This window comes from Pogona vitticeps, chromosome 7 (assembly GCF_051106095.1).
Source record: "Pogona vitticeps strain Pit_001003342236 chromosome 7, PviZW2.1, whole genome shotgun sequence".
Lineage (NCBI taxonomy): Eukaryota > Metazoa > Chordata > Lepidosauria > Squamata > Agamidae > Pogona > Pogona vitticeps.
The window spans coordinates 24,492,821-24,508,852 of NC_135789.1; the positions used below are offsets into that span (position 1 = coordinate 24,492,821).

The 16,032-nt window shown below is 46.7% G+C and overlaps 1 protein-coding gene across 5 annotated transcripts in view; it reads right to left on the reverse strand.

The window, feature by feature from the left end:
- Positions 1-240: 240 nt before the first annotated feature.
- TPST1 (tyrosylprotein sulfotransferase 1) overlaps positions 241-16,032 on the reverse strand; it is a 32,243-nt gene continuing 16,451 nt past the window's right edge. For 2 of the 5 annotated variants that reach the window (XR_012080679.2, XR_012080677.2), the window contains exons 2-7: positions 12,150-13,117; positions 7,804-8,002; positions 6,356-6,406; positions 3,929-3,982; positions 2,685-2,725; positions 241-2,043 (exon numbers count right to left, since the gene is read on the reverse strand). Coding sequence is in view for 1 of the 5 variants with exons in the window: in XM_020803916.3 (XP_020659575.3) it covers positions 2,708-2,725; positions 6,356-6,406; positions 7,804-8,002; positions 12,150-13,000 (1,119 nt within the window). In the remaining 4 variants the exon portion in view is untranslated. Of the gene's footprint in view, positions 2,044-2,684; positions 2,726-3,928; positions 3,983-6,355; positions 6,407-7,803; positions 8,003-12,149; positions 13,121-16,032 lie in introns of all 5 variants that reach the window. The other 3 variants (XR_012080678.2, XR_012080680.2, XM_020803916.3) reach the window with 2 other exon arrangements.

A 16,032-nucleotide genomic window follows, 5' to 3' on the forward strand; every position in this document is an offset into this window, starting at 1 on the left:
AGTTTTTCCCCTACCACCCACATATTTATGGTTCATTTGGGTTATTCCAAAAAAGGGGGTGGGGTATTTTTTTAAATGAATTTATTTTGAAAAATAAAATACAAAAGGTTGTTGGATTGTAAACATACAAGCCTTCTTCTCCACCTCTCAGAAATCATTTCTTTAAATAATTAAATCACGATCAGGTTCAAATGTCACTAAAACTGGAGGGGGGGGAGAGAAAGAGACAGACCCAGATACAACTCTCCATAAAATTTAAAAAGAACATAAATTTCCGATCTGATCCAGGCAAAGCAAAAAAAAATGCACAGAGGCAAAATGTCCGCACCACGGACCTTGTCACAGAAATTGGTGTGCACCAAGGGAACTGTGCAGTGGTCTTCATACTCCATCCGGCTGTATTTTTGTATAACTGGTTGTCATAACTGATTTCTGAACCGGTGCGCACAAGGATGACAGCCAGCTGGAGGTAGAGGAGGGAACCGCTGCAGGGTGGCCCTTCTGTTCCATGTTGCCGCTGGAGGATTCCCTCCTGGGTAGGGGGTCGACTGAAGCAAGTGAGCAACGTGTAGGAAAAGGGAGCGTGTGGGGCAAAGGAAAACCACCCCATACAATATATAGGATGGATACAGATCTCTCATGGATCTGGCCTGGGCACATAACCCCTGGCAGATAATCGGTGCAAATAGCTTTTACATTCTCTCGATGTTAGGCCCCCAGATGTTCTTGGACTACAACTCCCAGAATTCCTGGCCAGCATAGCCAGTGGTAAAGGCTTCTGGGAGTTGAAGTCCAAGAACATCTGGGGACCCACGGTTGGAAACCACTGCCCTATTCTCACTTTTGGAGAGAGTGGAAGATAATCCCCGCCTCTCTGTCCATCATCTGATCACGACCCATTCTCTTCTTGGCAAGCCTATATTGGATGACCTCAGGGATGGAGCACATATAGTCCACAACTCTGCCATCATCATCATCATCTTAGAACTTCAGAGCTGGAAGGGACCCTATAAGATCATCAAGTCCAGCCTCTGTCAGGGAGGCCAAGTGGGGAATCGAACTCCCTACAGAATTTTCATCATCATCATCTTAGAAATACGGAGGTGGGAGGCATCCCTATAGGTCATCAAGTCCAGCCTCTGTAAGGGAGGCCAAGCGTGGAATCGAACTCCCAACAGGCCTAAACCACTGAGCTAGAAATCAGCAAGGCCTGATGGGATTTGGAGTCTAACAACCTCTGGAGGGCCACCTTCCATGTGCCATGGGCACTAGTGTGGTCATAGCTCACTGCCCACATGAGGTCCGGAGGGACAAAGTGAGCCAACCTGAAAGCAGTGGGGGATGATATTTGCTTTGCACTTCAACCAGTCGGTGATGGTGGCTGTTGCAGTCCAAAATTTCTGGAGATCCAAGGTTTCCCGCACCTGTCTAAGAAAACTGCTTTCCAACTTTTCACATCCCAAATCTATCGCAAGAATTCTGTTGTTCTTGTTTTAATCTACCCTCATCATAACTAAAGTGCAAGAACGAAAGATTGGGGGGGAGGTGAGGGAAGCAAGGCAGAAAAATTCATTGCCAGCTCGGCCCAAACACAGCTGCCTTCTGCATTTCTGGGGGTGGAAAATATTTCTAGCCATTATCTGAGGAATTTTGTGGTGATGGTTTTGGTCTCAAAATCCACCAGTAACCTCTCATGTGTAATTGTAGAAATCTATCAAAGGCACAGAAGAAGGCATTCTGCTGACAATAGAGGCTTAGCCACAGGGAGGTTTTTCAATGGATCATGCGCGCCGTAATGCCCTGATCTTGCAATCCCTCACACAGAACAGCTCTCAGTCCTTTACCTAGGATGGCGCCCGAGCCAGCGGCACAAAAACGAAGACACCAAAGTTTTCAAGTTAGAACAAACAAAACCACAGAAAAAGAGACACACAACCTTTTAAAAAAACAAAAACCAAGACCACAGGAAAATATTAAGATAAAAGCAGCCCAGCAGGTTCCTCGTGGATTTCATCATTTTCTTTAAAAAGGCAGCCAACATTCCTGATCGAAACAGAAAAAAAGACAATTTCAGCACTTTTATAAAGCATCTCTCTCCATGGCAGATACAACCGTAGCATCATTCCAGGCCAATTATCCTTGGACAAGACGTGTCCCTGGCACAATTTTATTGTGCTGCCTCGGGCAGCAAAGCTTCTCGGGTCAGCCCTGGCTGCGGCCCAGAGGGGGGGGGAATTCCTCACAGCTTTACTCTGCTCCGAGTTTTAGTGGGAACTTTAAATGTCCTATCCAAGGTGCTGAACGGGTGGAGGATGCATTTCTTCCCATCGCTCTTGTATCGTTCAGGCTTCCACTCAGAAAGGACCGATGAAATTGGAGTCCCCAGCCTCCCTCAGTCCTGGCATGATGGGAACCGTAGTCCCAAGCGGCCATTTGTTTTCCCCATCTCTGCTTCAGCTACGCATTCTCCCAGAAGGAGGACATCACACTCAACCTCCGGGAATAACTTTTCTCAGCCTTAACCGTGCCATTACACCCGGCGCCGTTCAAGAAGGCTCGTAAAGTCTGCGCTCCCAAGTGGGGCATTAAGACACCCACACCCACCCCGAACCTGCCATGAAACTGGTTCCATTACTGTGTGCTAATCAACACTACGGCGATTCCTTTTATTACCAGTTACGTACATTCGGTCGCACACTTTTCTCTTCTATTTCACAGCGTTGGTCTATCAAGAGGGGGAAAGGAAAAACAAGTGTAAGTGGGTTTTTTTTTTAATGAAAGATTTGGTGCTCATAGAAACAGCCGACATTCTTTTACAAAACAAGAGAAGCGACCTGAGTTAGTCTAAACGAGAGAGGATCGGTGCAAGCAAAATTCCTGCCTCCAAGAGGTGGGGGTGGTTTGGAGAGGAATAAAACTCTCAGAAAAGGCCCCTTTTTTCAGGATGGGGGAGCAGCCTGCAGGGCTTGAGAGCCAAAATAAGCCCAAGCACTTTGAAAAGACCCCAAACTATATCTATTTTCTTTTCAAGAAAAGAAAAACTATATATATATAGTCTCAATTTACTGGGTGCCCTGCCAGGGCTAAGAGGATCAAAGAGGACAGGTGTAACAAACATCCTCTTTCTTCAGGGTGCTATTTGCCTTCCCGTATATTCCAATTCACTCCATCCTCCATTCGTCTGCCCCTTGTGAAACAATCACAATTCAGTGGAGAGACCGACTGGCCTTCTTTTGAGGGGGACGCAGCTCCCTCTTTGTGTTTCACCCCCCCATATACTTTGCATTCTTCTCTACTTTTAGCAAGCTCAGAGTCCCCCTAAGCCACCCAAACCACTCGCTTCTATGAGAGCCACGCTCCCCCTACTTATGGGTTAGCCATCAGCCTCAAACAGGACCCACCAAAAAGGGGTGGGCCACCTTCAGAGGTGAGGGGGGCACATCATGTCACCCTCGGGCTCACGGGCACTAAGCCCCACTGAAGAACGGCTCCCAGATGGGGATTACAAACCAACGTCCGGATGCCCTTTGATGCCGCCTGCACCATACAGGTGACTGAGCAGCAACTTTGATCGCTTTTTTGGGGTGCAAGAGGTAGATTTTGAAAACCTCTAGGACTCAGCACCAGGGGGAAGGAGGAGCAGCCCGCAAAGCCGCAAAGAGACAGACAGGGTGCAGCCATGGGCAAGCTGAGCACGGCCAGCCAAGTCAAAAGAGCTGCTCGGGGGAAAGGGTGGGGAGCCCAAGAGGCAAAAAGCAGCCGCTTTCACCCATCCCAAGGCGCTTGCCCATGCATGCACGCACACGTGTAAAAGGAGCGCTTCTCGGAAGGAAGGTGGGTGCCTGGAGCCAAGAAAAGAAAAATTAAGTTAAATTCGTTGGCTGCGCTGTGGAAACACAAGACGGACAGACACCACAGGCGACTCTACTTTATCTGCTCTCAGTTCGTTTTATCTTGACCCGGGAGCTCTTTTCTTCCTCAGCTGCAAGGAGAAGAGACCGGTTGTTGATCCCAGAGTGCAGGACACACAAGAATGGGCACAAGTTACAGGAAGCCAGATTTTGGCTGAATATCAGGAAAAACTTCCTGACTGTTAGAGCAGTACAACAACAGAACCCGAGACCTCAGGAAACGGTGAGCGTTCCAGCGCTGGAGGCCTTCAAGAGAAAACTGGACCACTCTCTGTGAGATCTGCTTTGATTTGGATTCCTGCATTGAGCAGGGGGTTGGACCTGATGGCCTTAGAGGTCCTTTCCAACATTATTTGAGGATCTAATGATTCTGCACAAAATGGACCTCTATTGTTCAGTCTGGTTGAGTGGTAAAATATATAAAAAATAAAAAGAAAAAGAGGAGAGCCACAGGGCGTAACGTGACTCAAAAATCAGTCGGTCAATCGAGTCCGTGTTCATTACCTTTACATATTGCTTTATGCAATCAAAAGGAAGCCCAAAGGAAATTAAAAGAAAAAAAATACAGTGCACAAAGCAGAGGTGTTCATGCCATAGAAATTCACCAAAGCTGTCTGTTCACAGTTCTTGGAAAACTTTCTGCCATCCAGTAAGTGCGAGGAGTGGAAGATATCCTGTGATTTCGCCCAAGTTGGCTTTTAATTTGAATGTACCTGGTTTATGCCTTCAAAATTAATAGGCATTTATTTCTGGATTTTCTTTGATGGAAAAAAAGGAGGGCACTTTGGCAATATAGCATATTAAAAAGGCATATACGAGGGGACAGTGACTGTAAAGATATATCTGATTTCATCCCTGTGTTTTGGTTCTGTTTCATTTTGAAACTCTGTCCCCCAGGTTCGTTCGGTTTTGTTTTAAATTGGGGAAATGACAGAAATGGGGCAGAAGAGACTTGAGCAAACACTGAGATTCAACCATACTCTGCCACAGATCTTTATTTTTCCAGTAGAAACTTTTCCAAAGTTGAGCTATCCCCCTCTCGAGCATTTATCACCTCTTGGGCATAAGCCAATTGCCTGGGGATATGGAAAGATACTTTCCAGAAACTTTTAACCACTGAAAATTTAAAAAACAGGCATGAGGTTTCTCGTGACGCAGTGGTTAAATCGCTGTACTGCAGCTAAAACTGTGCTCAAGACCTGGGGTTCAAATCCCAGGTAGCCAGCTCAAGGTTGACTCAGCCTTCTATCCTTCCGAGGTTGGTAAAATGAGTACCCAGCTCGCTGGGGGGGCAATGTGTAGCCTGTATAATTAAATTGTAAACCACCCAGAGAGTGCTTGAAGCGCTATGGGGCGGTATATAAGCAGCACGCTTTGCTTTTAATATATAGTGACTGTGGACTGATTTTCATCAAAACAATTTCTTTATGGACTAAGATCTTTTGGACTTAATGCAAGCATTCACGCATTAAAGAAAGCTTCCTCTAATAAACAAAAAATATTCCCCCGCTTGTAGAAAAGCAGGGCGTTGAGGATTTGACTGGCTAAGACTTCCTCTGCATCAAACTATTTTTCTATGCCAAAAAAATCTGTTTTTCTGGAACATTCAGTGACATGAAAGTGCAGGCAGTAATTCAAGTGGTATAGCCCAGACAAAGCATGAACACCTCTGTGAGGTCCAGATTTAAAAACTGGAGATGCCATTCTGATCAAAAGCAGGAAGGATGCCCGTGGATTGCACTAGAAAGAATGTTATACAGTGGTGCCTCACATAGTGACGTTAATCTGTGCAGCAAAAATCGCTGCTAAGCAATTTCGTCTCTATGCGATTTTAAAAAGCGCATAGAAACGCATTAAAACCCGTTTAATGCGTTCCTATGGGCTTAAAATTCACCTTAAAGCGAAGATCCTCCATACAGCGGCCATTTTTGCTGCCTCTTATGTGAGGAATCCATCCCTAAACACAGCGGGCGGCCATTTTTTTTACCCGGCGGCCATTTTGGAACCGCCGATCAGCTGTAAAAAAATCATCGCTTTGCGATGATCGGCAAGCAAAACAGGGAACCAATCATCACAAAGCAAAAAAAAACGCATAGGAAGCATCGCAATGCAATCGCTTTTGCGATCACAAAAAGTTCATCGTTATGCAGTTTCATCGCTAAATGGAACGCCCATTAAGCAAGGCACCACTGTATAGTCATTTATTGTACTGCAAAGTCTTTTGGGATGGTGGCTCGCTCCTCAGCAGGCCATTAAGAGCCATTAGGTTTACAAAACACATACTTCCGATCAAGGCAAGGAACTGCTCAAACCAATGTATTAGTATGCCTCGACACACCTTCTTGGGCGCATGACCCTCAGCCTCGGTGCTTCAGAACTGACCAGTAGTGAAAGGAAAATGTACTAGGGCTATTCTTAAAATAACCACATAAAAAAGAACTCACCTGTGGCGCTCCTTTAAGGAACTCAGGAAGTTGAAATTCCCCTTTATATACCTGGAAAAAACAAAATGTAGCTATCAGGCCAAGTGTAATGCCATTCCCCTTCAAATCTATGAACAGAGAGAACAAGCCTTTTTTTTTCTTTTCCAAGCATCCAAAACAGCAAGACATTTTCCAGGATTTAAGGCTTCACTCTTGGCTAAATTCAGACAATGAAGACAGCTGGCAGAACACCAAGCTCTGTGCGAATTCAAACATCAAACTTTTCTAAGCGATGGCAGGGGAGGGGAAGTTTTTACCTCCAAAATCGGAGCACGGGTACGAAGAGGGGTGTGCGGAGCTCAGACAGTGAACATTTTAAAAGTAATAGCCAGCATCTTGAATTAATCCCAGCAGCAACAACAAACAAACAAACAAACAAAAAACAGGAGTATGAGGATCATCAGGAAGACCCGTTAAAACCAATCTGGTTACCTGCGTTATCAGCCATAGCTTCAAAGCAAGCCGTCAGCCCAGATTTCTAGAAAAATTAGTTTAGAGATGGCTAAAATATGAAACCTAGGAAAGAGCCCCACGGCAACTGAAAGGCTACGAAGCTTTCACATGGCCCTTGCTTTCATGGAGCACACTAGCCCCTTGAGTCCGGCATTAAAAGAAACTGGATGATCTTCAAGGCATTATAAGGTTGCCAGTCATTCCCCCTGAAAGTAATATGGATCAGGACCTCCATCTCTGATGGAACAAGTGTTTTTTTTTTCTCCAGGAACCTGCCTGCTCTCTGGGATCAACCTTCGAGTCTTCCTCGAGGCACCTTCTTTATGAGACCCTCCACCCCAAACTACACATTATTTTGTTATGCAATCCCGAGGGAGACCCACCGGGTACCAGCTTTACCCTCCTCAAACACCCTCGAGCCATTGCAAGCATTGCCCGTGGCAAACAATGCCGGTCATTGGAATCTCAACCCCATCTATGCCAAGTGTTTGTCACACGAGATGCTGGAAAAGTCAAATCATCAGCCTGAAGAAGAGGAGGAGGAAGTGGTAACAGACAGTCACCAGATTCCTTTCCTGCAGAAGAACTGATGTTTAATCTTCTCCTGTTTCCAAGCAGTTTCTGATCTTAAAGAGGCTACAAGACCCTTTGCTTTGTTATTTTGCTGTGTTTCATTAAGAACAAGCTCACCATAGCCTTCTCTCTCTCTCTGAAAACAGATAGATCTTGGTGGGATGGAGAAGCCCTAATATTTTCCCAATTTAAGACAAAAAGCCTACTTTATCTCTTCTGCTTGCAGCATGCACCCTGCAGTAGGGTTCGTTTAGTAATAACAATCATCACCATAATAATAACAGGGATAACCACACTAATGAGGAAGAAGGGAAGGTAGCGGCCGGTGGCCATCTCCGAAGCTCAGGTTGGTTTGCTGAATTTAAAAGAGTCATTTTATTTACCCTTTTTGTGTTCTCGAGGACTTTCTGATCCGGCTTCCCGTAGTTGGGAGGGTTGGCGTACGGGTCGTAGCCGAGTTTCGCCAGCATCGGTGCGATCACAGGCATGTCGTGGAGCACGTCAGCAGGGATTTGGCCGACCCACTTCGACAAGGCCTCCAGGTTGACGGGTTTGATGACCTGGTCCGTGGATCGCTCGACTCTGCGGGAGGGGTAAAAATGGCAAACACTGGTGTTATCGGCTCCCTCCTGTGCATGGCCTTCACCCTGATGGCCCTCTTGGGGGGGGGGGCTGAAAAAAAGGTTTTCACCTGGTGGAGAGAGGAACCCTACAAGGGAACCTTGTAGCCAGACCGAGGCTGTGGATTCAGTGAAAGGATGATGGGTAGCGTAGTCCAGGAAGATCTGGAAATATAAAACCAGGGTCCCTCCTGATCTTCCCAGACTATGCTACTCAGCATCTTTGGCCATTGGCTGGGGCTGATGGGTTGTGTATTCCAAAGAGAATAAGAAGGGTGAGCACGGCCTGGGGGGGCATGTAGGGCAGGACTCGGGAAAGTGGAAAGGGTTAAGCAACCACCCCACAAAAAGTGTGCCTCCTCCATGCAGCTGTGCCTGGCCAGCCCATGCTATTTCGGGAAAGCGGCCAAGGCTTCTTCCTTCCGACCCGCTGATCCTTGGCCTTTGCGGCAGATGAAAATAGAAGAATATTCTACACAGCTAGGACGCGCCCCCCTCTAATGGATTGTCAAGATGCCGCGTCTCTCTGACTGCAGGTGAGAAAAAGCCTTCTGGTCGCGCGTGAAACTCCCGCTCCAGCAGAGCTTTTCCCCTCCAGCCCTGCCCTGCAGCTTTGGCAACTCTTTCCCATGGCCCCAAATTCGCTCTACTTCGATCCACCCGGCCCCAATCCCCTGACAAGATCCACAATGGCAGCCAACGGAGCCTGAACGGAGGCTGGCCTACTCTGGGCACATCATGAGAAGGAAAAAGGCACCAGAAAATAAAGCTGGGGAAAGTTGGAGGGAAAGAGGAAGCCCGTATTGGAGATGGATCAACTCAGTAAAGGAAACCACAGCCTTGGGTTTGCAAGAGTGGAGCCAAGCTGTTAATGATAGGAAAGCTTTGAAAGGACTCATTTATAGGATCATCGTAAACTGGAAGCAGCCTGGTGGCACATTACAGGAGAGAGAGAGAGAGAGAGGGGTTGTCTTGTTCTGTTGTTTTTAAATGTGTTTTTAGTACTGATTTTAGTTACAATTTTTAATCAATATGTTTAATTACTTTTTGTATGCTTACTATTTTTACTTTTTAAATATTGTCTTTTAATCATGGTAAGATGCTCTGCGTCCTTCTTAAGGAGAAAGGTAGGGTAAAAATACTTTAAATAAAGGAAAACAGAGTGAAAAGCTTAGCTCATTAATAACCCTTCCCATATCTGCACAGCATAACAAGGGGAGGGAGGAAGTAGTTAAGAAAATTCTCACACACACACACACACACACACAGAGAGAGAGAGAGAGAGAGAGAGAGAGAGAGAGAGAGAACATTCCTCTCTAAACCATTTCCCTTCTTGAGCTGCGCTTACAAGGAGAAAGGAAAAAAGCTGGCCCAGCTCCATTTTTTTGGGGTGGGTGGGTGGAAATGACATTTTTCTCTACAAGCTCAGGCGGCTGCAGCTGTTCCCCATTAAAGGGAGGGCGAGCGCCAAACCTTCGGCACTAGTTATGGCCAGGCGGCCGGTGCCAACGGCCACGCTGGCAGAGCCTCGAAGCCACAGAAGGGATCTCGTGCTCCACGGCAGGCCTGCCAAATCCCTCCGTCTGGATGGCACCCGTTCAACTTTTTTTTTTTTTTTTTTGCACACAAAGGGAGGAGACGACGGAGGAAAGAAGGCTACCAAACAATTGCTAGAAGACTGGCATGGTGGCCCAAAAACTTGGCCATTGGGAGAAGCTAGTTTGCAGGAGTCCAAAGCCGAACCCAAAAAAAATAAAAAACCCAATTTGGAATCGATGCCAAAGGAGCTCAAAAGTAAATATTGTTTCATAAGAGGAGAGCAAGGGAGCCAAAGGAAAGAGAGGAGGATGAAACAGGGAGCTTTTTTTTAAAAAAAATCCTGTTTTGATTCGGAGCCGTCCTCTCCACCCAGACACACTGACACCCACACAGAGAGCACAATGCCCAGTTTTCAGCAAACAAATCTCTGGTTTGTTAAAGATTTTTTTCCCTGAGTTGCAAGCTTGAAACGGGTCTAGTCATCAAATATTTTTCCATAATTTGGGGAGGTGGTGGCAGCTACTGCACTTCTTTGCCAGCGCCACCCCAAAAGAAAAAGGGGAAACATTTATCTGGACTCTTCGGGGCCATCTCGAGACGTTCAGCCACCCGAGGCAAAGGAAAAGAAGCATGCAACCCCCACATGTCTGTCCCACATCAAAAAGCTGATGGGACTGATAGTTCCTCCTTCTGCAGGACGGGCCAGCTGGCTTATTGAAGGGATGGATGAATTATCTGTCCATGAAAGATTTCCAGCACACAAGCAAATCCGTGTGGTGTGTGGGTCTCTGTCCACAGCACCTCAAAATACTAACAAATCAACCCCAACCCTCTGGGAACTGCCCTACGCCCCTCTCTCTCAAGTGTAAAAGGCTGCACTCACTTCCAGGACAGCCCCCCCAAAAAAATCTTACAAAAATGGGGTTTGTTACTGACAAAGCCCCTCCTATCACCCTTCAAGCGACTCCGGCATCCTCCTTGCATCGCTAATTACTCTCATCCAGCAACGCATTTCGGCCACCATTGAACAATAAGCTGCAACTGAGCAATTGGGACGCTGGAGATGTCAACACACATCATTTTGCCCAGCAAAAAACTACTGTCTTAGACTGTATTTTTAAATACACTGGTGTACTTGCTGTTTTTAGCTTTTAAATGTCATGTTTTTGTTGATGTAAGCCGCCTTGGGTCCGTTTTCAAGAGAAAGGCAGGGCAAAAATATTTTAAACAAACAAATAATACTAAGCCAATTCCATAGCTTGGAAAATGTCTTTTTTTTTTTTTTTTTTAGGGGGCTACACATTTCACAAGCTGCTTCCAACGTCTGGTGAGCCTATGAAGGTGTGACGTCCAAAATAGCCCTGCTCAGCTCTTGCAAACCCAAACTTGTGGTTTCCTTTAGGGAGTCAATCCATTCAATCTTCCTCTTTTCCTAATGCCTTCCACTTTTCCAAACCTTATTGACATTTCCAGTAAGGTCTGTCTTATCATACGCTCAGAGTGAGGCAGCCTGAATTAATTGTTTTCGTTTCTAATGAGAATCCAGGTTTGAATTTGCCTGGAACCCATTTATTGGTCTTTCAGGCTGTCTCTGTCGTATTATTTAGACTAATCTACTAATAGTTTTCACACATGATTCTGAAACAGATTGGAAATGTCCAGAACCTTCACCCAGAGAGAAGATAATGTTTCTCCTTTACAGCAAGTCGAGTTCCAGCCAGTAATATTTGTAGAAAATTGGCACCAAAGGCAGTATATAAGATGAACTGGTAGCTCCCCATCACAGATAAAAATAACAACTGCAGATCACAGGTAGAATCCAACTGAATACAGTGGTGCCTCACTAGACGATGATAATCCGTTACACTGAAATCGCTGTTTAGCAAAATCATTGTCTAGCGAAAAGCATTTCCCCATTGGAATGCATTGAAACTTGTTTAATGCGTTCCAATGGGGAAGAATCATTGTTGTCTAGCGAAGATTGGCCATAGGAAAGCTGCTTTGCGAACCGCCGATCAGCTGTTTAAATCGCTGTCTTGCGAAGCTTAGGTTCCAAAACACCTGTTTTGCGACCGCGGAGGGAGCTGTCAGAATTGTCGTCTAGCGAAAATCGGTTTGCGAAGCAGGGACCAAACATTGTCCAGAGAAATTCCCCCATAGGAATCACTGTTTTGCGAATCGCAAAAAGTCAATGTCTAGCGAAAAAACTGTCATGCGGGGTAACTGTCTAGCGAGGCATCATTGTATTCATGCCGACATCATGCAACGGTGTAACTTGGGAGTGCCAAACAGTCACTAATTAATGAGTCCCTGACTGAATTCGGAGTCATGCATCAGTTGTACAACTCGACAAGTGACCATGAATTCAATCTGGGACACGTTAATTAGCAGCTGTTTGCTGCTCGAGGTAATACCACTGCACTTGTAGGGGCGAGGAACTGGCGGTCCTCCAAACTACAACACTCATCACTCCTGGCCACTGGCCATGCTGGCTGATGGGAGCCAGAGTCAAAGAGAGCTAAAGTTTACAACTGAGAGGGAGTGGGAGAATTTTTCCCAGAGAAACTCACTTGGAAAGAGAGACCCCTCCGGCTTTCCCGATCATCTCCTCGTGGTGCAAGACCGCCGGGTGCCAGGGGATGTGGAGGAACTTGAGGAGCATCCGCAGCCACCATTCCGGGTGCAAAACCAGCTGTTCGTAGTGCACCATCATGCAGCGACCCTGGCCCACTTCCAAACACTGGTTGTACATGGTTTCGATGGCCCGGTTCCATTTAGTCAGACAGTCCCGGTAGCTGCCGAGGTCAAAGCCGGCAATCGTGACCTTTCTGGAGATCATGGAATGCACGGAGGCCCGGCCGTCCCGGATCATCAAGACAAACTTGGCGTTGGGAAAGATCCGAGCCAGGTAGGTCAACGATTTGAGGGCAAAAGGGTCCTTGTTGCACAAGTACGGGGCCAGTTCCCCGTGTTTCACAATAATCTCCAGCAGGAAGGCCTGCATGGCCGAATCTAAGACCTCGTCCGTGACGCCGGCCTCGTCGAGACGCAGCTTCTCCTTGCTCGAGCGGGCCCACATCTGCTTGACGGCCAGGATCCGAGGGATCACCCGCGTCTCTTCCCCGCAACGGATGTCTGGGTGGGCATCCAGCATAGCCCGCATCAAGGTGGTCCCGCTCCGGGGCACCCCTCCAATAAATATCAAAGGCATGTCTTTGTGATAAGCAAGAGCGCTCGCGTTGGCTCGGAAACCCCAGCCGGGCTTGGACTCCGTCGCCGGAGACGGCTCCGGCCGGGCTGGTGGGCTCCGCTCCTCGATCCGGTGGTGGCACTCCATGGCGTGCTGACCCAGGTAGAAAACCGTCGCCGAACTGATCACCAGGCAGGCCAGCAGGAGGTTCTGCTTCAGCTTTCCGACCATTTTTTTCTGTTTCTCTCCCCAGAACGTCCCCGTCTCACTCGATCAAAGTGGATCGTCCGGTCCAGGCCGCTTTTCGCGGTTCACGCCATGAAGAGGGTGTTCCCAAAAGATGGCAGCCTGCTGGGGGGGGGGCAAAATAAAGACAGAAATCAAAGACTGTCCTTGTAACTGGGATTATTGGAAATCATCATCATCTTAGAACTGCAGAGCTGGAAGGGATCCTATGGATCATCATTGAGGAAAGAGGCACCGTGGAGGAATCTACCGTATTTTTCCATGTATAAGACTATACTTTTGTCTAAAATCTTTAGACTAAAAATTGAGGGTCATCTTATACATGGAAGTAAGCTGAGGAAAGAACAAAAATAAGTGGAGGGGGAAAGCAGGGATCAAAGTGATCCTGCATGGCTTTGATTCCTGCTTTCCCCCCACACTTGCTAACCTCCACTTAGATTTCTTAATTTTGGGTTAGAAAAGTGGGGAGGTCTTATACATGGGGGCGTCTTATACACGGAAAAATACGGTAACTCCCAACCTCTTGCTCCGCAGCCAGAGACCTCAACCCCGAGCTATCCGGCGGTTCATAATAATCTTAGGACTGCAGAGCTGGAAGGGACCCCCGGGGTAATCTAGTCCAGCCCCTATCAAGGAGGCCCCGTGGGGAATCGAACTCCCAACTCCGGATGCTGAAACCACTGAGCCATCAATGCATATGTCTTCCTGAAAGGCACATTTTGGGTGACTATTAAAATACAACACTCTCGAGTATGTATGTATGTATGTATGTATGTATGTATGTATGTATGTATGTATGCATGTATGTATGCATGCATGCATGCATGCATGCATGCACGTGTGTGTGTGTGTGTGTATGTGTTTGTTTGTTTAAAACATTTATATATTTGTTTATTTAAAAGATTTACATGCTGACGTTTTTCTCCTAAAGGATCCAAAATACTTTCGATGTGAGCCAACCAACAGGCGCAGAGGCACACTTTCCCATTAAGAGGGTCACATCCTAGAGACATATTTTATTAGGAACCCTGGCCGAGGCATGCCTGTTTAATACCCCTGAAATAATACCCCTTGAATTCAAAGCACCTCTACTTCTAAATAAAAATGGCCCTTGGGCTGGTTGGAACAATCTGGGAATTACAGTCCAGAAAAGTCTAACTTCTCCAGACTGTGAGATATCTGGGAATCTTTTCGTTTCTTAGCAGGGAGTGCGGGGTAATGGTTAGAGAATGACATGGAATTCGGGAAGCCCAGGTTCAAATCCCCACTCTGACAATGAAAACCCACTGGAGCGGGGGCTTTGGCCCCCTCGCTTTCTCTCCCTCAGCCTGGCCTACCTCGCCGGAATATTGTGGAGATCAAGGAGAAGCAGCTACCTTGTATTCACAGGAAGATAAATGGAGCTTCGAAAACAACATATTTGTTTGGAAACAGTTCATGATTAAGGAAAGAGCTTCTTCCTATCTGCCTCCTTTGCTCTGCTGTTTCCACCTTCCCCCCCCCTCGCATGAAGCTCCACATGGCATCCCATGGTCCTCTCCCTCCCCATTTTAGACCAACGCCAACCCTCTGAGGTAGATTCCATTCAGAGATGCAGAGGGGGGCCCAGATCAGCACGTGAGCTTCACGATTCATTCTGAGACTAGAACAACACTCCAAACACTATACCCCACTGCCTTTCCCCTCCAGGTGTATTTTGCTTCTTATAACAAGAGGGGCAATCGGATACCCACCAAATAACCGCCCCCAAACCCCTGCGGTCTTCTGAGATGCCTTCTAAGGCTTTTCCCCATCCTGTCAAGCGTACCTCTGCAGCTCAAAGCAAATAATTCCGATTTATCCAGAATGTCAGGACTATAGGTAGGCAGGACACAAAGGTTTGGATACTCTCTTCTTGAATGCCAGCCCCAATGGCACCGTGGCGGATCAGCCGCCGACAGCTATCTAGCAAGGAAAGAAAGGACTCAATGGGTGGAGACTATTCGAACTGCAGGTTCGAACCTGCCTCTCCAAGAAGCTGAGGGAGCCTGGGAAGCAAGGCTTCACACACACACACACCCCAGGGCAGAGCGATGCCTTGATCCACCGAGCAAGAGTTATTCCAGCTATTTCAACCAAGAATTCTAGCTTGCTTTCAAAGCAAACGCTCCTACTTATTTCCTACGAGAAAGGTCTACGGAGCTCAACGTCCTGCTTCCCGGAAAGCTTTCCGACCCTCGAGAGATGACGCGGCCTAGCCATTGACAGAGAGGTTGCCAAGTCTTTGGGTCCGAGACCCGAGTTAGAGTCTCAAGCCTGAGCCTCTATAGAAGACGAGCTTCCCCCCCTCCAGAATAAAGGGGTGGGTGATTCTGATTTCCAAATGGAGCCCAAGTCACTGGAAGGAAAAAAAACTGAGCCAAGTTGCTGGTTTACTATTTGAAAGCAATGACTCAAGTTCCCATTCCTGACCCTTAAGAGAGTGGAACTAGGCTGTTGGGAATGGGGTTTCAAGTCGTCAGTCCTCATGGCGGCAAAGTCAAGTTTGAAAAGACGCAGGCATGCCTGGCTCTAATCCAGGAACGTAGATGCCTGCAATATCTAATTCCAGGTGGCCTGATGAGGAATTTGGTAGCCACCCACCATGTCTCCCCTCCGTCTGGCTATGCAGAAAAGTCTTCATGGTACAATAAAATCAAATTTCGGTACATGCTTTCCTATGCGGTGGGAGCGTGAAAAAGGACAAATTTTTGAACGTAATCTTTAAAGAACTAAATGACGTATGTGAAAAAGATATAGAATGTAACCCTGAGATAGCTCTGTTATCAATATTTGAGAATGCGGAATATGATAAGATGACTAAAGAATTGATTGTCAATTTATTAACAGCAGCTAGATTCATAATAGCTAGGCACTGGAAACCAAAGTCTGAATTTCGAATGGAAGAACGGTATCATGAAACATGGAACATTGCTATAAATGATAACTTGTAAATTAAAGGTTAAAGAAAGGAGAGATGAAAAAGAATAATTTCTATG